Here is a 26,929-nt window from a genome sequence, read left to right on the forward strand (position 1 = left end):
TTTCTTATCTCAGTTACATTTCGGTTTCATCACCATACCCAATCAATTTTTAGTTGCATATCATCTATACATGAACTAATCAAACGCTCTTGCCCAGCTCTCGGTGCGCCACCAGTATTTCTTTCCAGTTCACATCTTGTGCCTCATTCCTGGCCACGGTTGTTTCTCAGTCAGCCTCCCTTAACCTCCCTCACATTTCCTGCTCATACCATCCTCCCTGTTATCTCTTCAGAAGCCATGCTGTTGTATATATGTACATTTCTGCTCATTAGTGTTGCTAATGCGAAACAGGTGTTCTTTAACTGCCACAGTATGTAGCTAAGAGAATACAAGGTATCTAGTAAAAAATACATAGCAAAATGTGTCTAGTAAAATAATACATAGTAATATTCGGTACACAAGAGTGATTACATTGTATAGTAAATAGCTACACATAGTGATTATATTTCAGGTATATATTGTGATTATGTCAGGTATATTTCTCAATAGGATTTACAGACATTCACCACCCTCGGAGTGGAGACATCTCAGTCCCGGACAGTCCATTCCTGTTTCAGAGACTGGGATCCCTGGTTCAACCAGTAATGATGTTGTGCATTTCAATGTGTTCTCCTCTCAGACCTCGATTCTCTAAATGAAAGGGTTATCACATTTGATCTTTCTTCGTATGATGACCCCACCACTGCAGGGATCAGTCTGGTGAATCTTCATTGCCCTCTCTATAACAAATACTCTCTAACCTCTTTGTTAATCCTCTATGGAATTAATTTCCATCCGCTGCAGTCCCGTGTTGCCCCAACCCCTCACCTCCCACCCCTGTCACTATTTCCACCTTCCCACCACCCCCCTCACCTGGATCCCCCCTCACTCCCCAGCTCTTGCCCCATCCCCACCCCTCACCACTTTTCTCTGACTATTTCCCGTCCACTCTCACTTCAGAGGGAGGATCTCGGCCCGAAATGTTGACGGTCCATTTCCCTCCACAGTTGCTGTCCGACCCACTGAGTTCCTCCGGCAGTTTGTTCTTTGGTCTGTATAACCCGTGTTAGTATGGGGAGCGGGATTTTACACCATATTCCAGGTACAATCTCAACAAAGCACAAATAATTGTCACTTTGTCCTGAACATCAGCCCCGCTTGCAGGGCAACAGTCGGCTGGTGTTTGCCCCCAAGGTGGTGAATCCCTCTGCTCAACACCACCGTGGGCTCAGACATTTCAACAGATGAGCCCTCCCCGTCCGCACCGGGACAAACATCCTGTCCGCCCCCTCTCACACCATCTTCACCTTTTCAATAAAATCCCCCCCCCCTCCCTCCCTCCGCGGGATGACGTAAAACGCCGCGCACCTGAGGGCAGATCCCGCTGTGGGGAGCCCGTGTGTGACGTCAGACGCGTGTGGGGTGTGTCCGACGTCACCTGCGGAAGAGCGCTCGTATTTAAAGCACATTAATGGACGTTTCTTATGATTTCGGTGGGACAACATTAATCACGGGTTTCATCACTGAATCCAGGGTTGTGGGATGTAAAGTCCCCTGTTATGTGTCCGGCGGTGCCGTGTTGTTGGTGGAGTGGGCAGCGTGGTGTTTGTCTCGATTCGGGTCACAACACCAGAATTGCCAGCGGGGTCTACACAGAGTGTATTAGTCAACAGAAAACCTCTCGTCCCTGCAGTCTTTGTCTCCTGGTAAACTCAACACCCTGACAGTGTGGACCATAGATACCCCTTCCTCTCAGAGTCAGGGAATCACTCAGACAGCTGATCGCTGAGAGGAATTATATTTATTGGTCATTAAAGTTCGCCCAGATTCGTTTGGACGGATTTGATGTGGAGTTCGGGGTGTCACAGTGACAGGCCCGGACGGTCAAACTCTCTCCGTTGTCCAAACATCCTTCCAGGTGAGGCGACACTTCACCTGTGAATCTTCCGGGGTCGCCTGTTGTGTCCGCTGCTCCCGATGCGGCCGCCCCCACACTGGTGACACCGCATCCTCCGCAGTTGTGCGGGGTAGGGTTTTTTTATGGGGGCGGGTGATCGATGATAATATTCCCTTTTGTGCAGGAGGGGTGGGTCTGGGGGTTGATGATCGCAATGCCGTTTTTTTATGCGGGTGGTGGGGTGGGAGTGTGATTTTTCTCTCTGATAGATGCTGCCCGGCCTGCTGAGTTCCGCCAGCATTTTGTTTGTGTTGCTCTGAATTTCCAGCATCACGACTTTGTCGTGTTTGTGATTTAACTCTCCGTTGTCCCTCCCGCCTCCGGCCACGGCTGGTGCTGAAGAAGTGTCTGATTTTGGGTTTGTGGAAATCGGGGCCGGTTGGCGTGGAATTTCAACTTGGTAGGCCGAAGGGCCTGTATTGTGCTGTCGGTTTTCCATGTTTCTATGAAAAGTGTCGGGAACGAGCTCTGCCGGACGGCTGGAGGCTCCGGGCTCCCCCGATCCCGCAGCCCCGGTTTTAGCTTTGCACCCGAGTCCGGGCTGTGGGATCAGTTAGTTGTGGTTCCCGGGCTTGGAGGGGGATTGGGGTGAAGGGGATCTGTCTGTGTGTGCGTGGGTAGAGGTTGTGTGTGTACTTGGCCGTGGGGTGAGTGCATGGAAGGTGTGGGACCATAGTCGGGGACGGGGGTGGGTGGGGTTGCTGTTGTGAGAAAGTGGGATGATCGAACGTTCCGTGACCCGGATCAAATAAAGTTGTAAACAGGGGAGGATCTGCTCCGTTGTATCGGACGCTCGCGTGTCCTTTCAGGAAGCAGCAATTCTCTCTTCAAACGAATCGCTGTTTAATCTTGCTGTTAACATTGTGTTTGTTACAAAGCCCCAGTGTCTGGAAGAGCGACATGGGGGCTGTTGGTGCAGACTGGGATGGTGGTGGGGTGTCAGTGACCTCTGTATCAGAGAACAACACGGGTTTCTACATCCTCCTGTGAGATATAAATGTCCTCACAGTGGATTCGGATCAGCTGGCATATCTGGAGTTTTCTAAAGGGAAAGGGAATAGCGAAGGGGCTGAGGAGAGAGAGTTTTAATCAGCAAACCGTCGTCCACGGTGGAGGGATACAGGAGCTGTCTGATAGATCGTTTTACAGTAATTGTGTTTTTATATAATCTCACAGATAGTGACTGAGGAAGGAGCTTGTTGAGGGAGGAGACCCGGTGAGCAGGTCAGACACGGTATCAGGAGAGTGACAGAGATGTGATTTCCTATGTCACGGGTACAGACAGTCGTCTCAAGTGAGGAGTTTGTGTGGAGATGCAGCTTCCCTGGAGGTGGAGGAAAGAGGACACACCAACAGGTGGAACCAGCTGTGGGAAGACATGGTTTGTCAGGTCTGACGACGAGCTGAATGTACCATAACCTTCAGACTGAATCAGAAAACCATTCTGAGGGTATTTGAATTGCCAGAAGCAGGGGAGATGTGATCACAGCGGTTGTGTCTCCATCAGACCCACAGTGAGATGGTTCAAGGTACAATGTGCAGGGGTGAAATCACAGTGTTTGGGGCCGGATTTAATCACTGATTCTGACACAGTGAGAGGGTTAGTTTTGCTGTAAGGCTGCAACATTAATGGAAGAAGACACAGGAACTTCATCAATTGCCAGTTGTTTAGCAGAAGTGATCAATCTCGATGTTACCTTGACAGAAAAAGATACTCCCAGTGGTGACAAAGGGGTGCAGTCTGGTTTATTTCAGGTTGGAGAGGGGTGTGGAGTTTTGAAATCAATGCCTTGCGGTGCCACCATCGTTAATTTACCATGTCCGGAGCGGTGGATCACACAGCACGGAAACAGGCCTTTGGCCAGCCATACCTGTTCTGACCATCCACTCACTGTCTACACTGGTCCTATTTATCAGCACTTGGTTCACAGCCGACTGTATCTCGGCAGTTTCAATGCTCATCCACTTCGTAAATGTTGTGAAGGGACCTGCCTCCACCACCACCTCGGGCAGTGAGTTCCTGATTTCAGCTACCCTCTGAGTGAGAAATCTCCCCCTCAGATCCCTCTAAACCTCTACATCCTCTGCTTAAATCCTTGCCCTCTGATCGGTGACATCTCTGTCCCAGGATCGTGGCTGATATGGGCATCAGTGAGGCCTTTCATACGGTTCAGCATGGTAAGTTCCTGTGGAAAGTCAGATCACATGGGATCCAGGGAAGCTGGATAATTGGATGCACAGTTGTCTTGATGGTAGGAAGCAGAGAGTGATGGTGGGAGGCTGTTTATTGGACTTGAGGCCCGGGCCTAGTGAGGCGCCCCAGGGTTACACCACATTGCTCTCATTATTCATTCATATTTAATTATATTTGCATTTGCAGTTTGTTGAATTCTATGCTCCACTTGATCTTTCATTGATCCTGTTACTATTCTATAGATTTGCTAAGCATTCCAGTAGGAAAAACAATCTCAGGGTTGTACGTGGTGACATATATGTACTCTGATAAAAACATTTACTTTGAACATCAACCATTATTGTCATCTAGATCAATAATTTGGTTAAGAATGTACAGGATATGGAGAGTAGGTTTGCAGCAAGTTCAATTACTTTTTCTGAAAGATATTCAGTATAAACTCTCTGCTCTGTTTTCTTCTCTGCATTTGACCACACACTCACCTTACCGTCTTCCCTCTCTGCCCCGTCCTCCCTCTCACCCTGACACTGGACATATGTTCAGGGTGAAAGTGAATTATTTTTGGGGAATCTGAAGGGGAATTCTTCACTTAGAGGTTGGTGAGAGTGTGGAATGAGCTGCCAGTGGAAGTGGAGGATGTGGGTTTGATTTAGACACTAAAAAGGAATTTGTGTGAGGACGTGGATGGGAGGTGTATGGAGGCTCTGCTGCAGGTAGCTGGAACTGGGCAGCAACAACAAAAACAGGTCGGCATGGACTAGAAGGGCCAAGCGGCCTGTTTCTGAGCTGCTGCTCTCTGTGACTCTAATAATATTCTGATTTGTAATTTCCATAGTCAGTACTTTGCTACTTATGACTGAACCCAGACATTTACCCAAACAAGAACCGAAAGACTCTTGGCTGGCTACAGAAAGTGTTTACAAGCTGTGATACTTGCCAAAGGGGGTGTTACTCAGTACTGACAATGCAGGGCACACAAACTTTTGCTTCTGGCCTTTTTTCTTGTTTATTATTTTGAGATTGTAAAAGATGGAACTAAAAATGTAATCTTTCTTAAAATATTAAAGAAATGTGTCATCTTTAACTTTATGCCTTTTGTAATCAGGTCATCTTTTACTCGCTTAGCTATTCACAGGAATAGAAATTTTGACCGAGGTGCCCAAACTTTTGTATGCCCCTGTATATATCCTGTGCCTTCCAAATTGCTTTCAGAAATTCCAGCCATTGCTGTTCTGTTTTCGTCCCTGCCAATGTTCTTTTAAAATCAATTTTGACCAATTTTTAATCTCATGCCTCTCTAATACTCTTTATTCCATATCTGACTTTAGCTTCTCCTTCTCTAATGTCGGGGTGAATTTGATCATATTAAGAGCACTTACCCCTAAGGGTTCTTTGGACTTAAATGACCTAACTAATTCCAGTTCATTACAATAATCCAGTATATCTGATCCCCAAGCGGGCTCAACCACGAGCTGCTCTAAAAAACCATCTCGTAGGCATTCCAGGAATTCCTCCTCTTGAGACCAATACCATCCTAATTTTTGCTAATCACCTGAATGACAATCCCCCATGACTCTGGTAACATCGCCCGTATGGCACACATTTTCTATTTCCCATTGTAATTTGTGGACCTCATTCTTACTATTGTTTGGAAGTCTCTGCACAATTCCCATCAGGGTTTTTCTTAACATTTGCTGTTCCTTAATGCTACCCACAGATTCTACACCTTCCAACCCTTTACTACCTCTTGCTAATGATTTTATTTAATATTTCACCAACAGAGCCACAGAACCCCACTACTCGCTTGTTCTTGGCTTGTTCTTTCAAGAAACATAGGTATCTGGGAAACAAGAGGACCTGCAGATGCTAGAAATCTAGAGAACTACACACAAAGTGCTGGAGGAGCTCAGCATGTGAGGCAGCATCTATGGATGGGAATCAACATTTCAGGCCAAGACCCTTCACCGGGACTCTTGATACCCTCGTATCTGGAATATCAACAAGCAAAGAAAATAGAAAGTAGTGCGGAATAGGGAAAACCTTTGACAAAATTTAGTCCAAGGCTTTAAAAAAACTACCAAATAGAGCTCAATAATTAACAAATACAATACAGGCAATAAACATTTTCATCAATACCGACATTGAATTTTTTTTAATTAAAAATATCTTGGTCCCATTTCAATCAGTAAAATTTAGAATGATAAACAAGAACTTAAGAAAGAAAAGACCATTTACACTCAAACCCACTTAGATTAACACTACCTTGGACAGGGCGAGGAAGAGAAATAACACACATGAAATAAAACGAAATCACACAACAGTCAGATTAAGCTTCTAGTTATATGTATTTTCATCAAAAATGAACTGGATTCAGCACTCCATGTGTGTATATGCAATCGTGATAAGAAATACAGAGCAGAAAACTTAAATGAGAGGCCAACTCAGAAAATTGAATCATCACTCTGGAAGAAAACATGAACCAGTGGAACGAGTATGACCCTCCATGGGAGACATCCCAACGATCTGAGAAGACTCGATGGTGACAAGGAAGCACCGAGCACCTGACTGAGAGTTGGAGACCTCTTCCCAGAAACAGAGGAGTTCCTTGCGGAAATACAGTACAAGGTGTTTAAGAAAAAGAAAAAAATCTGAAATACATGCAATACAAGCAAACAAGACACTAAATGCAGAAAATGCCAAGAGAAACCAGACACAATCCAACACATTCCAGGATCCTGCAGTAGTTGAACTCAATCTGATTAATTATGCAAGTAAAATCAAGTGGCAAAAATCATTCACCAAAATCTTGCTTTAAAACACAAACTGATGAATGACCACGGTAACTTCATTAAGGCACCATGACTTCAAGCCTGATTCAGTTAAGGACATAATCTCACAAATTATATGATAATCAATACATTGTTTCAGATAGGATCATCTCAAATAACCATTCAGATATAATATTACAGGATAAACAAGCAGGAATAACTCCCTCAATAGGTATAACCATTCTCAACACACACATGTGCCTCGACCAATGGGGCCCCTCACCACAGGCATTTTTCGTCAGTCAAATAACCAAGTTATTTCGTCTGCCAATTAGCGTCCACATGTTGCTACTCTGTCATCCATTGCCACGCCCCACTGTTGAATCCTTTTTCCTCATCATACGTTCTTAGCCGATCCATCGTCCAGAGTCCCAAACTCTGCCCTGTGCAGACCCGCCTCTGGTTTCTGACCCTGCTCCTTTGAACATCCAACTTATGGGTTCCCATTCCAATTTAAGTCTTTAGAGGACAGTGGTGTTTCCAACAACAACCCTTTAAAAGCAGGGAAAATGAGTCATAATGTGGAAATAAGTTGTGATTAAGGAGGTTAACGAACAATGTCATTCTTCATCAGCCCAGAGATTAGAACTGCAGTCATCTCGACTTCCTCAGTCTGCAGAGAATTCAAGGGAAACAACATGGGGGGGGGGGGATTTAGATGGACTGATGTGGAACAGATTCACTGGCCGGGTTCAGCAGGCCTGAGTACACCAGTTGTGTTATAAATTCACTATGTACCAAATAAAAAAAAAATTTATTAGTTTTTTGAAGAACATTGATACAGTGCAAAAATAAACATACAATAATAATATGATACGAAGAAAGATAATTGAGAAAGCAGCCAAATTGAAGACATGTAAAATTAGTAACCTCCCCAAGCCCCGCAACAAAAAAAAAACTCCAGACCAACCACAACACAATATAGAGAATATAAATCAGGACAATCAAACCCCCGAACTGTGAATACACTTAGCAACAGAAGGTATTAATGCCTACTTCAAAAAAAAAGCTGAAAGCAATGGACCGAGAAAAAAACCTTAGTCAAGAGGAAGGTTATGAAAGTACTCAATAAAAGGTCCCCAGACCTTATGGAACTTCAAATCCGAATTAAGGACTAAATAATGAATTTTTTTTCAAGGTCTGCTTAGGCCATAATATCGTTAAGCCATTGAGCATGTGTGGGCGGGGCAACATCTCTCCATCTAAGGAAGATTAAACGCATAGCCAGGAGAGAGGCAAAAGATAATATTCGACACTTCATCAAACTCAGACGTAAATCTGTCTCACCCCAGAAACCAAACAAGGTAATTAAAGGGTTAGGTTCTTGGTGGTGTTTCAGAATATACGATAACGTTATGAAGACATCTTTCCAAAATTTCTCCAAGCTAGGACAAAGCCAGTACATATGAATGAGAGAGGCCTCGCCCCTTTTGCATTTATCACAAAGCGGACTAATGTTGGAGTAAAACCGAGATTATTTGGATTTAGACATATGGGCTCTATGAACAATCTTAAACTATAAAAGGCAATGGCGAGCACACAGAGAGGTTGAGTTAACCGATTTGAGAATCGAGTCCCAAGTCATCGGATAAGGAGGTACTTAAATCATGCTCCCATGCCGTTTTAATTTTATCCACAGGGGCACGTCGTAGGGCTGCTAATTTATCACGAATAAATGATATTAAACCTTTACCTAGTGGATTAATAGAAAGAAATAAGTCCATAACATTTTTCTCAGACATTTCAGGGAGGGATTAAAGGAGTAATAAAGAGTCTAATTTGGAGATATCTAAAAAAAAAATTAGCATTAGGCATATTAAAATTAGCAGAGAGCTGTTGAAAAAAGGCCAAGCGATTATCAATAAAAAGATCTTCAAAATGTCTAATGCCCTTCCTATACCAATCATGGAATGCTGAGTCATACGTAGTAGGTAAAAAAAGGTGATTATGTCAGATAGGGCTAGAAAAGGAAAAACCATGGAACCAATAAAATTTCCTAAACTGAGCCCATATACGCAAAATGTGTCTGACAAGAGGATTAACTACTAATCTGGACAAACTACTAGGGAGTACGAAGCCGAGAAGTGCAGAGATAGATAATTCTTAAGTGGAGCTCAACTCCATCGCCACCCAGTTAGGGCACTCGGGTTGGCCATGGAAAAAAGACCAAAAGGTAGCACCATGTATATTGGCTGCCCAATAATATAAACGAAAGTTAGGTAAAGCCATGCCACCTTCTTCTTTAGATTTTTGGAGATAAACTTTGTTAATTCTAAAGCAGTTATTCTTCCACAGATATGACAAAATAATAGAGTCTAAGAAATCAAACAAGGATTTAGGAATAAAAATTGGGATTGATTGAAATAAATATAAAAGTTTAGGGAGAACATACATTTTAACAACATTAATATGACCTACCAAAGAGATAAATAGAGGTGACCATTGTAACAGACTCTGTTTAATAGTATATGAAAGTGTGCTGTCTTTACGACAGTTATTTAGTTTATAATATTTTCGCTTAGTAATTCATTCAATAGTATTTTCTAGTTAGAATTAGAAGTGTTTAAAGTATATTCATTGCATGTAAAATATATCGGCATGCGATGACGTCACATCCGGTTTCGCTGCGTCTTGTGGGAAAACACCGGTTTGAAATTAGCGCGAGGGTGGGGGCTTTCCACGAGGCTCACCTGAGCAGAAGTAGTTTGCAGGCATGAGAAATCACAGTGAGAGCAACGCTGTAAGTTAATAGATAATCGATATATTGAACTAAGATGTTAATGCTGATCCTGTTAGAGGTAACGACGGTAGATAATGTTTATGCTTTCGTTAGTTAAAGAGTCGCGGATAGTTTGCATGGAAGTGTATTTAAAGTAGTCAATGGAGCAGGTAAACTCTCCCTGTATACTGCACCTTAGTGTAATGTAGTTATAGTCACCTTTGCAAGTATTTACACTTGAAATGTGATATTAAGGAAGGAACAAATACTGTATCAATCTTGTATTGTTTTATCAACAGTTTTCACCATATGTTAATGTGAAGAGTGAACAGTAAATGGTTAATCTTACTGCGATCTGGTTTGCATTGGCTGTGGTTTATCCGGACGTTAAATTCGGCGTTTCGTTACACCCGAAGGAGAACGTTACAGTGAAAAAGCGGCATTATCAGGTGTTTCAAGTGCTGCAATGTCAGCTCAATCCAGCATCAAGTCGACGCCGCCCAGCGACAAGGGCAGTAAACCGACATCAAGTAAGCCTACCCAGGCGTTATCAGGTGTTCCAAGTGCTGCAATGTCCGCTCGATCCGGGATCAAGTCGATGGCGCCCAGCGACAAGGGCAGTAGAACGACATCAAGTAAGTCCACACAGGCAAGAGCCAAGGCAGAAGCCGCCAAGGTGCGACTGCATTACGCCAAACAAGAGGCAGTTTTGAAAATGAAACTGGCCACCAAAGAAGCCGAAAGGGCCGCCAGACAAAGAGAAGAGGCTGCCAGACAAAGAGAAGAGGCTGCCAGACAAAGAGAAGAGGCTGCCAGACAAAGAGAAGAGGCTGCCAGACAAAGAGAAGAGGCTGCCAGACAAAGAGAAGAGGCCGCCAGAGAAGCCGAAACCCAGTTGGAAATGACAAAAATATCGACAGAGTTGCATGTGCTGCAGCTAGAAGGAGAAGGAGAAGCTGCCAGGGTGGAAGCAGAGTACATAGAAGAAGCTGAAGGGTCGCGTGATCTGACCGAAACAAGTTCTGCTTTGGAAAGGACCAGACTGGAACGCACGAACGACTATGTACAATATCAAGCAGACAGGCAGGCTCGTCTCCCCTCTCCATACCTATTCGATAACTTCCCCAGCTACGAGGAAGAGAATTTACCCTCGCGGCCCCGCGATGAAGTCAAGAATGAAAGAGCTGACAACCGATATACTTTGACACCAAAGTTACAAAGTTCGATGCGAAGAGACGCGGAGGTTGAATCCAGGATGGCAAATTCCATGAGAAACGTGCGTTCTCAGTCATATAGGCGCCAACGTACTTCTCCAGCCCGCATGCCGCTTGCAGCCGATCCCACGCTGCAGTATTTAGCACGACGGGATCTCGTCACTTCGGGACTGTACCAGTTTGACGATAAACCCGAAAATTACCGTGCTTGGCTCTCCACATTCACCAACGTGATTGACGGGGTCCAGCTCAGTGCAACCCAAAGGTTGGACCTTATGGCGAAATGGCTGGGAAAAGAATCACGCGACCAGGTGAGACGCATGCGTTCAGTGTACATCAACAAACCTGAGCTAGCCTTAAGCGAAGCGTGGGAGAGACTTTGGGAGAGATATGGGGCCCCCGACATTATTGAAGCGGCGCTATATCGACATCTGGAAAACTTTCCTAAGGTGTCAGCCAAAGATCACTTTAAGTTAAGAGAATTCGGAGATTTACTCATGGAGATCCAAGGCGCCAAAGAAGATGGCTATTCGGCTGGTTTAGTATTCCTAGATACTCCATCCGGGATTAGACCAATTGTGGACAAACTTCCATTTGGGCTGCAGGACAAGTGGCTGACTGTTGCCTCAGAGTACAAGGAAGACCACGATGGTCGATTTCCTCCCTTTGAGCTCCTCACTAGGTTTGTGTGCAAGGAGGCGAAGAGGCGAAACGACCCTAGCCTTGTAGGTCCAGGAAGCAGTTCGATTTACACCAAGCCAGGCAGATCCGTTTCGAATGTTTTCAACATTGATAAACCCGTGTCAGTGCTCAAGACCGAAGCCCTTACGACTAACAACGACCCTGGCAAGTATTGTCCATTGCATAACAAACCTCACCCCCTGAAAGCATGCAGAATGTTTAGGGAAAAACCCCTTGAAGAGAGGACGGCTCTTCTCAAGGAGAAAAGAATATGTTTTAGATGCTGTTCCTCAACCTCTCACCTCGCCAGAGAGTGTACGATCGCCGTGAAGTGTCCGGAATGTGGCAGCCCAGATCACGTCGAGGCCATGCATCCCGACCTGTCACCACAAACCGAGAGCGCTCCTTCACCCCCACAACAGGACTGCGGGGAGGGAGAGGCTCATTCTAGGTCAATAGCTGTCAGCACGAACTGTACAGAAGTTTGCGGTCAAGCTCAGTCAAGTCGTTCTTGTTCCAAGATCTGCCTCACTAAGGTGTACCCTAAAGGAGCCAAAGACAAGGCCATCAAAGCCTATGTGATTCTGGACGATCAGAGCAATCGTTCACTAGTCAGTCCAGAGTTCTTTAAATTGTTCAACATTGAGAGTGAGCGGTTCCCATACTACCTCAAAACTTGCTCAGGCAACATGAAAACCCAAGGAAGGAAGGCAGAAGGCATCCAGATCGAGTCCCTGGATGGTAAAGTCGTCATCTGTCTCCCTCCGCTCTTAGAGTGCAATGAAATCATGAATAACCGCGCTGGGATCCCGACACCAAGTGCGGTGCTACACCAGCCGCATCTCCACCACATCGCCAAACACATCCCAGAACTGGATCCGAAAGCGGAAATACTCCTGCTATTAGGAAGAGATGTTATCCAGGTACACAAGGTTAGGCAGCAGATCAATGGACCACTCAACGCCCCCTTCGCGCAACGTCTGGATCTGGGCTGGGTGGTGATAGGAGAGGTGTGTCTCGGTGATGTACACAAACCGATGGTTAACACACTCAAGACCAATGTGCTAGAGAGTGGCCGCCATTCAATCTTTCAACCCTGCCCGAGTGTCCCGTGCATCAAGGAAGCACAACAAGGCGTTAACAAGCGCGAGGCAAGCGACGAGTCGCTGGGCCAGTCAGTCTTCGCTCTAACGAAGTATGACGACAAACTTGCACAATCAGCTCAAGATACCATTTCTTTAAAAACCGAAGACACCAAGGTCTTCAGAGATGAAGCAAATAATGGGATTGCCCCATTGCCAATCAGAGAACCACGCCAGCGCTCACCAGATAACAAAGAGCAGGCAGTCAAACGGTTCACGTCCTTACGGAAAACCCGGAAAAGGAAACCTGAGATGCAGCAACACACCCGATTGGCTCACGAGGTACTGTGCACCCTAATGGCAGAGGTCACAGCCATTATAAACGCACAATCATTCCTACCTGTGTCTTCTGACCCAGAAAACCCCTTTATACTTTCGCCATCAACGCTCCTTACGCAGAAGGCAGGAGCACCTCCTCCACCAGGAGACTTCTCAGACAAGGATTTGTACACAAAGCAATGGAGACAAGTCCAGGCTCTGGCAAATCAGTTCTGGTCCCGCTGGAGACAGGAATATCTACCCTCGTTGCAACAGAGACGAAAGTGGACAGAACCCCGCAGGAATCTTCAAGTCGGAGACCTAGTCCTGCTCAGGGACAAGCAGATCACCCGCAACAGCTGGCCAATGGCCAGAATCACTGCTACATTCCCTAGCGAGGATGGACATGTCAGGAAGATCGAATTGAAGACTACCGACCAAGGCGATGTGAAAATTTACCAAAGGTCAGTTACAGAAGTTATTCTACTTCTACCCAATGACTGATTAAGAGACTAAGTTTTGTACTCTGCTCATTGTGACCTTACGAAGGTCAAGCGGGGAGTGTGCTGTCTTTACGACAGTTATTTAGTTTATAATATTTTCGCTTAGTAATTCATTCAATAGTATTTTCTAGTTAGAATTAGAAGTGTTTAAAGTATATTCATTGCATGTAAAATATATCGGCATGCGATGACGTCACATCCGGTTTCGCTGCGTCTTGTGGGAAAACACCGGTTTGAAATTAGCGCGAGGGTGGGGGCTTTCCACGAGGCTCACCTGAGCAGAAGTAGTTTGCAGGCATGAGAAATCACAGTGAGAGCAACGCTGTAAGTTAATAGATAATCGATATATTGAACTAAGATGTTAATGCTGATCCTGTTAGAGGTAACGACGGTAGATAATGTTTATGCTTTCGTTAGTTAAAGAGTCGCGGATAGTTTGCATGGAAGTGTATTTAAAGTAGTCAATGGAGCAGGTAAACTCTCCCTGTATACTGCACCTTAGTGTAATGTAGTTATAGTCACCTTTGCAAGTATTTACACTTGAAATGTGATATTAAGGAAGGAACAAATACTGTATCAATCTTGTATTGTTTTATCAACAGTTTTCACCATATGTTAATGTGAAGAGTGAACAGTAAATGGTTAATCTTACTGCGATCTGGTTTGCATTGGCTGTGGTTTATCCGGACGTTAAATTCGGCGTTTCGTTACACCCGAAGGAGAACGTTACAGAAAGATTGGCAAATTTTTCACGAAAGAGATCTTTAAACTTCCTTGTGACTATAATCCCAAGATAAGTAAATTGATTGTGGACTACTTTAAAGGGGAGATCACGAAATGCTAATTCTTGTGCTTCTTTATTAATTGGGAAAATTTCGTTCTTATGTAAATTAAGTTTATATCCCGAGAACTGGCTAAACTGGTCAAGAAGTGAAAACATTGGAGGCAAGGATGTAGATTTGAAAGAAAAAGTAATAAGTCATCAGCATAAAGAGAAACTTTATGCTCAACACCCCCTCTCCAAATCCCGGTCAGTTCAGGACAGTTTCGAAAAGCTATCGCCAAAGGTTCTATAGCCAAATCAAAGAGAAAGGGGCTTGAAGGTCATCCCTGACGGGTGCCACGTTTGAGGGTAAATAACTGGGATTTCTGAGAATTAGTTAAAACAGAGGCAGTCGGACACAAATACAGCAATTTGATCCAAGAGATAAAACTTTGACCGAAGTCAAATTTTTCTAAAACTGCAAAAAGGTAGTTCCACTCTATACGATCAAATGCTTTCTCCGCATCAAGGGAAATAACACATTCAGGAATCCCAGTTGGAGGTGAATATAAAATGTTAAATAAATGCCGAATGTTAAAAAAAGGAAGACGGTTTTTAATAAAACCAGTTTGATCATCAGAAATCATAGAGGGGATAACAGTTTCTAATCTATAAGCCAAATATTTGGCCAAGATTTTAACATCAACATTAAGCAATGAAATCAGCCTATACGAGGAACACTCTGTTGTGTCTTTACCCTTTTTTAATAGAAGAATAATAGAAGCCTCATTGAAAGAGGGTGGCAATTTGCTGTAGTTAAACGAGTCAGATAATACTGAAAGTAACTGAGGGGAGGGAAGTGAAGAAAATGATTTATAAACTCTACGGGGAACCCATCGGGTCCAGGAGATTTCCCTGAGGACAATGCAGAATATATTTCTTCTAATTATATAGGTGCAGTAAGTTTGGCTTTAAAATCAGATGAAAGTGAAGGAATATTCAGATTATTTAAAAAATGATCAATAGAGATATTGTCATTCAAAGATTCAGAGGAATAAAGTCGAGAAAAGAAATTTTTAAATGCGTCATTGATTTTTAAGTGATCTGGTCTCCATTCAACTTTACTATCGGATCTCCATTCTCCTTCCGGATCTTGTAATATGTTGCTTGGCTTTGGAATGCCTCAGCTGATTGGCTAGAAATTTACCAGATTTGTCACCATGAATATAAAAACGACTCTTACTTTCAAGAAGTTGGCGTTCGACAGATTGAGTGGACAGAAGATTAAATTTAGTTTGAAGTTCTACATGTTTCTTGTATAGTTCAAGATTCTTAGTTTGCGCATAGAGTTGATCCAATTCTTTAATCTGATTAATGAGGTCTAATCGATCTGCACAGGACTTTCTATTAAGATTTGCTGTATAGGAGATTATTTGACCCCTCAGATATGCTTTCATGGCATCCCAGACAATCTGGGATGACACTTCAGGTGATGTATTGGTGTTGAAATAAAAGGTTATCTGATCCTTGATAATTTTTAGAAAATCATCATCCGATAGTAAAGTTGAATCAAACCGCCAGTGTTTATTCCTCTGAGGAAGGCCAGGAAAATTTAAGGACAGAGTAATTGGGGCATGGTCAGAAATCAGTATACTCTGATAATCACAAGAATAGACAAATGGAATGAGTTGATTGTCGAGTAAGAACTAGTCAATTCTAGTAAAGGTATGGTGAACATGTGAAAAAAAAAAGAATAATCTCTCTCAGTAGGATGAAGGAAACACCATATATCAGAGATACCATAATTAGAGAGAAACGATTGAATAGCTGAGGCAGATTTAGTCAGTGGAAGACAGAGTTTAAAATAGAACTGGTTTATTTGTCTCAGATCCAGAATATTAAACTGCAGTTCCATTAAAGGTGAATGTGCAGCAGAAGAAACTCCTCCAATGCCCAGTGACCATGGTGCAGAACTGGGTGTGGTGAGCAGCAGCAATAATTGCAGGGTTCAGCACCGACAGTCACTCCCAAAATTGCATTCAGCAACGGTGATGGACTAATATCCAGCATGCAGCCTATTGAAACTTTCTCCCCAGTGTGAACCCGGTAGTGTGTCACAAGTGTAACACACTGTAAGGATTCATTGCTGATGTAATGGCCTCTCTGTAATGTTTCACTGCTGAGGTAATGGTTACTCTGCAGCAGCAATGTTTAGGTTACGACTTGAGATAACAGGGTTTTGGAGTGCAAAGCTATCTAATGACAGAAATGTTCTTCCTTGTGAGTCTGGAAGAGAGATTTTCATGGCCTTTTGCTGGGGAGAGATGAGAAGACGTGAATGGAGAGAGTGGGCCCCTTTTCATTTTTTTTTGTTTTCTTTACTGACCCTTTATTCAAAGTAAGAATTATAAATCTTAATAGTGTAATCACATATCATGTACAATTTGTTACTTCAGGTGTCACACAGGCACAAACCTATAAAACTACCAGCAACAATTGAACACACTTGGGAGTAGGGTTTTGCAGTGAAAAAACACTATTTTAGTGGTAACTACTAATAATAGTGAACTTAAACCAGATAATCCAAGGGTTAGCAATGTTATGCATATATAGGTGTAAATACAGGTTTCCCCCTGTATCTAAAGCTAGAGCGTTCCTATGAAACCATTTGTAAGCCGAAATGTCATGAAGCGAAGAAGCAATCACCATTAATTTAAATGGGAAAAGATTGTGGATGTTCCCAGGCCCAAAGAATAACCCACCAAATCATACCAAATAGCACATAAAACCTAAAATAACACTAACCTATAGTAAAAGTAGGAATGATATGATAAGTATACACACTATATAAAGTAGAAATATTGTATGTACGGTGTAGTTTCACTGAAAATCCAGAAGATAGTGAACTGAAATTGATTTGGAGAGAAAAAAAATCGGCACGTGCACGCATGCGTACACAACTGCCGCACAAGGCTTCACGGTCACGGTAGTCTTTCTCGGGGTAAACTCACGTATAAAGCAGGCATCATCTTTATCATAAAAGCGAAAATCCTATTTGGTTAGAAAAAACAGGTACTAACGTAGGTCTTTCATAACAGTGAGCTGTTGTAAATCGAACGTCCGAAAAACAGGAGCCACCTGTATATAAAATCCAAAACCTAGGTGGTAAACGATATAGTCAATAGACAATAGGAAATAGGTGCAGAAGTCGACCATTCTGCCCCTCGGGTCTGCACCGCCAGTCTTACGATGATGTGGTAGATTCAATTTAGTTCACAAGATTGGACGGGGATGGAGGGAGGGAAGGAGAGGGCGAGGGTGAGGGAGATGTAATCCAAGTAAACAGGTGTTGTCGACCTTTTCCAATGCCCATCAAATCTTCCAAGTTAGCCAGACGTGACCAACTCAAGAGCACCTTCTTCAAGAGAAAGTCTCCCAACCCAGGCAAGGGTTAGACTCACCGGTAGATCCCACAGGGTCGCTCTTACACGCACTAACAGCCACAGATCGATTCTTCTTTATCAATCCTCAAATCCCACCCTTGTGGGTACAAGAATGTCCAACTAGCAGAAACTTTCATCACTAGCCTTTGAGCGTCTGCGTGCCCTGCGAGAAAAGCAGTTACGTGTGTTTAAATACCGTTGTGCTGAACACCATCTGTCCATCACGTAGCTCCGCCCCCTCTCTCTGTAAGAAGTCGCTTGCTTGTTCTGTGTTGGTAGAGGATCATTCTGACCTTGCTTAACCACACAGAACATAAACATTAGCTGGTCACCATAGCAACCCAGCACTTCTGCAGAAATCCAACAGCGTGTCCAAAGTCAGTCTCGGTTCTCTTTGCACTTTAAAGAGACAGTTCACAGAAAGGGGACACATCACTCAGTATCCACCCAAACGAGATTCTTCAGTTTGGCCAGACTGGGGTGGGCAGGCTATAACCCCCTCTGTTAAGCTGCCAGCAGAACTGAGAGCTACATAAGATTAGATGACTGAGTGAATCGCTTCCTACATTCACAGCCGGTGAATGGCCTCTCCCCAGTGTGAACTCAGTGATGCACACTGGTTGATTTGGCTGAGAGAATCTTTTCCCAAAGTCTGAGCAGATCAGTCTCTACCCAGTGTGAAGTCGCTGGTGTGCCTTTAGGATGGATGACTGAGTGAATCCTTTCCCACAGTCTGAGCAGGTGAACGGCCCCTCACCAGTGTGAACTCGCTGATGTATCTTCAGATGGGATGATGAAGTGAATCCCTTCCCACAGTCTGAGCAGGTGAACGGCCTCTCACCAGTGTGAACTCGCTGATGTATCTTCAGATGGGATGATGAAGTGAATCCCTTCCCACAGTCTGAGCAGGTGAACGGCCTCTCCCCAGTGTGAACTCGCTGATGTATCTTCAGATGGGATGATGAAATGAATCCCTTCCCACAGTCTGAGCAGGTGAACGGCCTCTCACCAGTGTGAACTCGCTGATGTATCTTCAGATGGGATGACGAAGTGAATCCCTTTCCACAGTCCGAGCAGGTGATTGCCCACTCTCCGGTGTGAACTCCCTGGTGTGCCTTCAGTTGAGATGTCTGAGTGAATCCTTTCCCACAGTCTGAGCAGGTGAACGGCCTCTCTCCAGTGTGAACTCGCTGATGTACCTTCAGATGGGATGAGCAAGTAAATCCCTTCCCACAGTCCGAGCAGGTGATTGCCCACTCTCCGGTGTGAACTCCCTGGTGTGCCTTCAGTTGAGATGTCTGAGTGAATCCTTTCCCACAGTCTGAGCAGGTGAACGGCCTCTCTCCAGTGTGAACTCGCTGATGTATCTTCAGATGGGATGACGAAGCAAATCCCTTCCCACAGTCTGAGCAGGTGAATGGCCTCTCTCCGGTGTGAACTCGCTGATGTACCTTAAGTTGAGGTAATTCGGAGAATCCCTTCCCGCAGTATGAGCAGGTGAATGGCCACTCTCCAGTGTGAACTGACTGGTGTTTCAGTAACTTATATGACGAAGTGAATCCTTTCCCACAGTCTGAGCAGGTGAATGGCCTCTCCCCAGTGTGAACTGACTGGTGTCTCAGTAAGTGAGCTGATGAAGTGAATGCCTTGCCACAGTCCGAACAGGTGAACGGCTTCTCCCCAGTGTGAATTCTTTGGTGTACCTTCAGTTGAGATGACTGAGCGAATCCCTTCCCACAGTCTGAGCAGTTGAATGGCCTCTCTCCGGAGTGAACTCGCTGATGTATCTTCAGTCGAGATAATTCAGTGAATCGCTTCCCACAGTCTGAGCAGGTGAACAGCCACACTCCGGTGTGAACTGACTGGTGTCTCAGTAACTGATATGATGAAATGAATCCTTTCCCACAGTCTGAGCAGGTGAATGGCCGCTCCCGAGTGTGAACTCGCTGGTGAGCCATTAGGTCAGATGACCGAGTGAATCCTTCCCCACAAATTCAGCAGTTGACCAGCCTCTGCCCAGGGTGAACTGACTGGTGTGTCCACAGGTGGGAAGACCAACTGAATCCCTTCTCACTCACAGGACAGGTGAATGGCCTTGCCCAGTGTGAACTTGCTGATGTACCTTCAGTTGAGATGACCGAGTGAATTCATTCCCACTGTCTGAGAAGATGAATGGGCTCCCCTCCATGTAAACTAACGGTCATGCCAGTTGGTCAGATGATCGAATAAATCCCTCCCCACAGTCTGAGTAGGAAGGATGGTCGATTGAATCCCTCGCTCCACTTCTTAAATATCTGGACAGAGACAGCAAAACTGCTGTGTTGTGTTTGAGATTCCCGTAGTCAAATTCCTTGCCATTTTTAACCTGTAAAAAGATTTACAAAATCCATCAATGGATATAGGACAACATTTCAGATGAGATTACTTGAGTGTCAAGGTGGGAGCTGGCATCACACTGTTACAGTGAAGTTTAACCCAAGTCGGAGAGAGAATTCACCTCCTGACTGGGCAGAGTGCTGGTATCTGGAATGACCATCAAACTCTCTGATGCTCTTCCTGTCTCTATAAGAATGGGGCATTTCTGCCATCTCCAATCTGTGACCTGGCTCAGTTTGACTCTCTCTGTTGGTATTGTTCCCTGTTCCCACTGAGCTGCATGGGTTCCTGGCCCCACAGTAACTGAAACACTCTCACACAAGTAGCCTGCAATCCGTTCCATGCACCCACAACTCTCAGTGTAAATAAAGTTACCCCTGACATCCCCTCCGTATCAACTTTCAAGCACCTTAAAACTATACCCCTTCACGTTAGCCATTTGAGCCCTGGGGTAAAAACCTCCGGCTATCCACACGATCAGTGTCCCTCATCATCCTATACATCTGAAAAAGGCTCTAAACATAAACAAAGATATTATACATTTCTTTGAGGATTTGTTGGGAATAGACAACATTATGACAGTATAGGTAGGGTACAGGTAAGCAGCTTTTTCCACTGAGGATGGGTGCGATGACAACCATAGGTCATGGGTAAGTGGGGAAGTGAAAATTTAATGGGAACATTTGGAAAAGCTCTTTTCTGAAATGGTCGTGAGAGCGTGCAGTGAGATGCCAGCACAAGTGGTGAATATGAGTTCGGTTTCATCATTGAAAAGAAGTTTGGATGGGAGCCTGGATGGTAGGGGTATGGCGGGCGATGGTCCCGGTGCAGTTAGTTGCATTAGACAGTTTAAATGTTTCTTTGGCATTGACTGGATTGGGCAAATAGCCTGTTTCCATACTGAACTTCTCCATGTTTCTGTGACGGAGAAGCTGGCTAAACTTGCTTGGAAGGGAAAGATAGGAGTGACAACAGAGCAACAATGGCTGGAGTTTCTGGGAGCAATTCAGGAGCTGAGTGATGGATACATCCCAAAGAAGTGGAAGCTTTGTAAAGGTAGGAAGACACAGCTGTGGCTGAAATGAGAAGCCAAAGCCAACATAAAAGTCAAACAGAGGGCAAACAAAAGAGCAAAAACTATTGGAAGCTTTTAGAAACCAACAGAAGACGACAAAAAATAAGTCCGATGAGCTCGGGAGTGGAATTATGATACTGTTGTCATTAATGAGTCTTGGTAGCACCCAACAGTCTGAGGCATTTAGAGGAACAAAATATCGGGGGCCTCAATATCTCTTGAAAACCAAGGCTCCCTGCACCAGTTACCTTTCAGCATACGAACTCTACACTCCCAAAAATGTCTCTTCTGAAGGCCTCCCGCTTACCAAGTACTGCTTTGCCAGAAAACAGCCTATCCCAAACCACACTTGTCAGGTCCTTTTGACACCATCAAAACTGACCTTTCATCCCCTCTGTTCTGTTCTCCTAACTAATGAATCCCCTATCACCCGTTTGACTTTCCTCTGCCAGGTAATCCCTCCCTCCCCAACAGTTTGTAAAGCGGCCCACCTGGCTGTTGTGTGGGATGGCAACAAGAGTACTCCGCGATGGCTATTTAACTTCATTCCCCTTCATGTCTCTCACCTAGTTTCCTGTCTCCTGCACCTTGGGTGTAACTCACCTCTCTTCATGTCATATCTATCACCCCCTCCAACTGCTGGATGATCCAAAATTCATCCATTTTCAGCTCCAACTCCTCAAAGTGCAGCTGGGTGCACATCTTGTAGGTGAGGGTGTCAGGGACACTGGAGTTCTCCACACCAATGTCCCCTCTAATTTGTAATGACCAGTGTGCACAGAAATCTTGTACTGTGCATTATTTTACCCAGTGACGACATGTGCACTGCGAATTTTATATAGAGAGGTATTCATTTTAACAGCCAGCAAACACTGTCTGTAAGAACTGTGATCTCCTCTGGGCTCGATCCAGTTCATCTGCCCTCTCACACCATGTCACAGGCCTGTAACGGGTAATGAAGGATTTTCTCTCCAGTGCTTTTGCACTTTGTCCATAAGTGGTTTGCTTGCTAAATTACGCTTTAAAAAGTCAGATTTTCAAATATCACTCCAATTCTTCCCTCTTGTAAACTCTCCAACAACTTTTGCATCACCACAATACACACAGGTATCACCAGTTTCTGTATTGTACATAAATATTTCCCCTGAAGTCTCCCCCAATGACTGACGGTGGTGAACTCAGTGAATGAAATCCCAATGAATATGAAGGGAAGGGCAGTAGTCTGTCTCATTGGAGTCTGGCACATTTGTGATGTGAAAGCTACTTGTTGCCCAGGGCAAAGGTGTTTGATATCATTATCTTCCAGAGAGAATGGTACAAAACATGTCGTCACGGGTTGAAAAGTCCAGAACAAGAGGAGGTAGAGGAAGCAACACACACAAAATGCTGGAGGAACTCAGCAGGCCGGGCAGTATCTACGGAAAAGAGTACTAATGCTGAGTTCCTCCGGCATTTTGTGTGTGTTGCTTGGATTTCCAGCATCTGCAGATTTTCTCTTGTCAGTGATCGGAGGTAGAACAAAGGCGAATTTCTCAACTGGTGATGTAAAAGATTTTGTTCCCTTTCTCCCGAGTTCCTAATCCTTGCATTTAGATAGCTGGAGCTCAGCTGTGTCTGAGTGATCCATCGGTTCCCATTCCCTCATCAGCCGGAAGCTCCCCGGGGCCCGTGTACGGATCGTGGGGCTGAGAGAGAGGGAAGAGAGCAGGACTGTCCCGGGATTGCGGACTGTGATGTCCGGATTTCACAGGAATCGTTCTGGTCGGTGTTTCAGAGAAAAACACGGAGAATCACTCTTACCTCCATCCGACATTTTCAAGGCCTTCAGTGTACTATGCGCATGCGTGACACTCGGGGACGTCCTCAGCCTGACGCCTGCGCATTTCATCGGTGCCTCAACGACGGCGAAATTTTTAACTCATGGCCCTATGGGTAATCACGGTGCCATTAAAGATTTGAGCAGTTACCGGTTCAAGGTCCATACCTTATTTTTTTCGTGTGTATCGAAAAATCTGCAGCTGTTTTAACGCAGAAAGCGGCTCCCATAAGCAATATACTCAATATCAACGCGTATCTAATGCCAAAGTAAAATGCAGTTATAAAACACAGGAGATTCTGCAGTTGCTTGGAATACAGAGACGCACACACACAAAATGCTGGAGGAACTCTGCAGTTCAAGCAGCAACTAAGCAGCGGAGTACACAGGCTAGGCATGCTGAAAGGGCTCGGTGTAAACGTTGTCTTTTTATTCCTCTTCACAATTGCTGTCTGTTGATTTCCACCAGTATTTTGCAGAAATTAACCCACCCTTTTTTTCGATCAACTAGTTTCCAAGTGCTTCTAATCTTTCTTTTGTAGCCAATTCCAGCTGCTCTGATTCCTCCTCCTCGTAAACTCTGGACCCCATCTCTCTTTGCACCCCCAAAGCCTGACTCAATCTGGCAACTCTCTGGTTTTTGACTCTGCACCATCGAAGATTCACTCGCTAGTCTGCTGTCAGACTTCAGAGGTGCATTGTGTTACGAGACCGCAGGTTCGTTTACTGTGAGTGTCATGTTGAGTGCCTGAGTGAGGCGGGTCAGTGACGTGAAACACATAGGGGGAGGGAGGGAGGGAGGGAGAGGGGAAAGGGTAGAGGACGGAGGGGGAGGGAGAAGAGGGAGAGGAGAGATGGGGAGGAAAGGGGGGAGGGAATGTCAAAACCACAGTGAGCTCATCGTCTTATTCAGACTGGAGAAAATCATGCGGGTGTATAAGATGATGAGAGGCATTGGTCGTGTGGATAGCCAGAGGCTTTTTCCCAGGCTGAAACGGCTAACACGAGGGGGAATAGGTTTAAACTGCTTGGAAGTAGGTACAGAGGAGATATCAGAGCTAAGGTTTTTTTTTAAGCAAACAGTGGTGTATGTTTGTGTGGAATGCACTGTCAGCAATGGTGGTAGAGGCGGATACAATAGGGTCTTTTAAGAGACTCTGAGATAGGTACATGGGGCTTAGGAAAATAGATTTCTATGATTCTGTGAAATTCAACGGAAATCTCCTATTCCACGGAGTGGTGACTAGTTGCAACCTGACACCTCAGGGAGTGTGAGAGGGGAACGGCAGGGGTAGATTTTGATATCCGGATATGGAACAGAAACATGGGCAGGAACCAGATGGGCCGACTGGACTTTGTAGCGTCCATAGTGAGTGCAGTGGAGACAGTAAGTACCTGAAACAAAACTGATCTATCTTTCACAGATCCACAATATTAAACACCAGTCTAGTTTAAGGCTAACATCAGCCTTACAGACTCCTCCAAGGCTCAGTGACCAGGGTTCAGTCCTGGGTGCGATGAGCAGCCGTAAAAACTGCAGAATTTGACAGTAACAGTCCCTCGTGAACCTGCAGCTGCCTTCAGTTACTGTGATGGTTAAACATTTAACACAGATATGATTTGAACTTCCTCCCTGATGTAGGAGGGTTCATACCGAAGATGTAGGGGAGAAGGAAAACAAAAAGATAATAAAGTTGTGCGCACCATTAGGGATAAGCAGAGAGGAAGAGGTGGAGAGTTTCTTAAATGCATTTATTTTAATGCTAGGAGCATTGTAAGAAAGGTGGATGAGGTTAGAGCATGGATTGATACCTGGAAATATGATGTTGTAGCTATTAGTGAAACATGTTTGCAGAAGGGGTGTGATTGGCAACTAAATATTCCTAGATTTCGTTGCTTCAGGTGTGATAGAATCGGAGGGGCAAGAGGGGAAGGCGTTGCATTGCTTGTCCAAGAAAATATCAGGGCGGTGTTTTCACTGGATAGATTAGAGGGCTCGTCCAGGGGGACTATTTGGGAGGAATTAAGGAATGGGAAAGGTGTAGTAACACTTATATGGGTGTATTATAGACCACCTAATGGGGAGCGAGAATTGGATGAGCAAATTTGTAAGGAGATAGTAGTTATTTGTAGTAAGCACAAGGTTGTGATTGTGGCAGATTTTAATTTTCCACACATAGACTGGGAAGCCCATTCTGTAAAACGGCTGCATGGTTTTGAGTTTGTAAAATGTGTGCAGGATAGTTGTTTGCAGCAATACATAGAGATACCAACTAGAGAAGTGGCAGTGTTGGATCTCCTGCTGGGAATGAGATAGCTCAGGTGACGGAGGTATGTGTTGGGGACCACATAGTGTCCAGTGATCACAATACCATTTGTTCCAAAATAATTATGGAGAAGGATAGGACTGAAACCAGGGTTGAGATTTTTGATTGGAGAAAGGCTAACTTTCAGGAGATGCAAAAAGATTTAGGAGTGGATTGGGACAATTTGTTAATGGGAAGGATATAATAGAGAAATGGGGGTCATTTAAAGGTGAATTTTTGAGGGTACAGAATCTTTATGTTCCTATTAGGTTGAATGGAAAGGTTAAAAGTTCGAGAGGGCCATGGTTTTCAAGGGATATTGGAAACTTGGTTTGGAAAATGAGAGAGATCTATAATAAATATAGGCAGCATGGAGCAATTGTGGTGCTCGGGGAATATAAAGAATAAAAAGAATCTAATATAAAGAATGTAAAAATGTAAAAATAAATTAGAAAAGCTAAAAGAGGATATGAGGCTACTTTGGCAAGTAAGGTGAAAATGAATCCAGAGGGTTTCTACAGTTAAGTTAATAGCAAAAGGATAATGAGGGATAAAATTGGTCCCTTAGAGAATCAGAGTGGACAGCTATGTGTGTAGCCAAAAGGAGTGGGGGAGGTTTTGAAAATTTTATTTTCATCAGTATTCACTTAGGAGAATTATATTGAATTGTGTAAGGTAAGGGAAACAAGTAGGGTAGTTATGGAAACTAAGATGATTAACGAAGAGGAAGTACTAAAGCTTTTAAAGAATATAAAAGTGGACAAGTCTCCGGTCCTGATAGGATATTTCCTAGAACCTTGAGGGAAGTTAGTGTAGAAATAGCAGGGACTCTGACAAAAATATTCCTAATGTCATTTGAAAGGGGGATGGTGCCAGAGAATTGGCGTATTGTTGTTCTATTGTTTAAAAAGGTATCTCAGAGTAAACCTAGCAATGATGGGCCTGTAATTTGACATCAGTGGTGGGTAAATTAATGGAAAATATTCTTAGATATGGTATATATAACTATCTGATTAGACAGGGTCTGTTTTGGAACAGTCAACATGGATTTGTGTGTGGAAGGTCATGTTTGATAAAACATATTGAACTTTTTGAAGTGGTTACTAGGAAAGTTGACAAGGATAAAGCAGTGGATGTTGTCTATATGGACTTCAGTAAGGCCTTTGACATGATTCCACATGGAAGGTTAGTTAGGAAGGTTCAATCGTTAGGTATTAATTTTGAAGTAGTAAAATGGATTTATCAGTGGCTAGATGGGAGAGTAATGGTGGATAATTGTTTGTCCGGTTAGAGGCCGGTGACTAGTGGTGTGTCTCTGGGATCTGTACTGGGTCTAATGTTGTTTGTTATATACATTAATGATCTGGATGATGGGGCGGTAAATTGGATTAGAAAGTATGCAGATGATACTAAGATAGGTGGCGTTGTGGATAATGAAGCAGGTTTTTAAAGCTTGCAGAGAGAATTAAGCCAGTTAGAAGAGTGGACAGAAAGATGTCAGATGGAGGTTAATGCTGATGTGTGAGGTGCAACATTTTGGTAGGTCTAATCAAAATAGGACATACATAGTAAACAGTAAGACATTGAAGAATGTAGTAGAACAGAGTGATCTGTGGGGCATAGATAATAGAATGATGGTGAATAGTCCCCTGAAGGTGGAATCTCATGTGGATAG

The 26,929-nt window shown here is 44.1% G+C and overlaps 1 protein-coding gene across 1 annotated transcript in view; it reads right to left on the reverse strand.

The window, feature by feature from the left end:
- LOC132386700 (zinc finger protein 850-like) overlaps positions 1-22,991 on the reverse strand; it is a 56,262-nt gene extending 33,271 nt beyond the window's left edge. The window contains exons 1-2 of the mRNA XM_059959058.1: positions 22,933-22,991; positions 18,354-20,046 (exon numbers count right to left, since the gene is read on the reverse strand). Of these exons, the coding sequence (XP_059815041.1) occupies positions 18,354-19,639 (1,286 nt within the window). The 5' untranslated portion in view covers positions 19,640-20,046; positions 22,933-22,991. The remainder of the gene's footprint in view (positions 1-18,353; positions 20,047-22,932) is intronic.
- Between the last annotated feature and the right edge of the window lie 3,938 nt (positions 22,992-26,929).

Source organism: Hypanus sabinus, unplaced genomic scaffold, assembly GCF_030144855.1.
Source record: "Hypanus sabinus isolate sHypSab1 unplaced genomic scaffold, sHypSab1.hap1 scaffold_126, whole genome shotgun sequence".
NCBI lineage: Eukaryota > Metazoa > Chordata > Chondrichthyes > Myliobatiformes > Dasyatidae > Hypanus > Hypanus sabinus.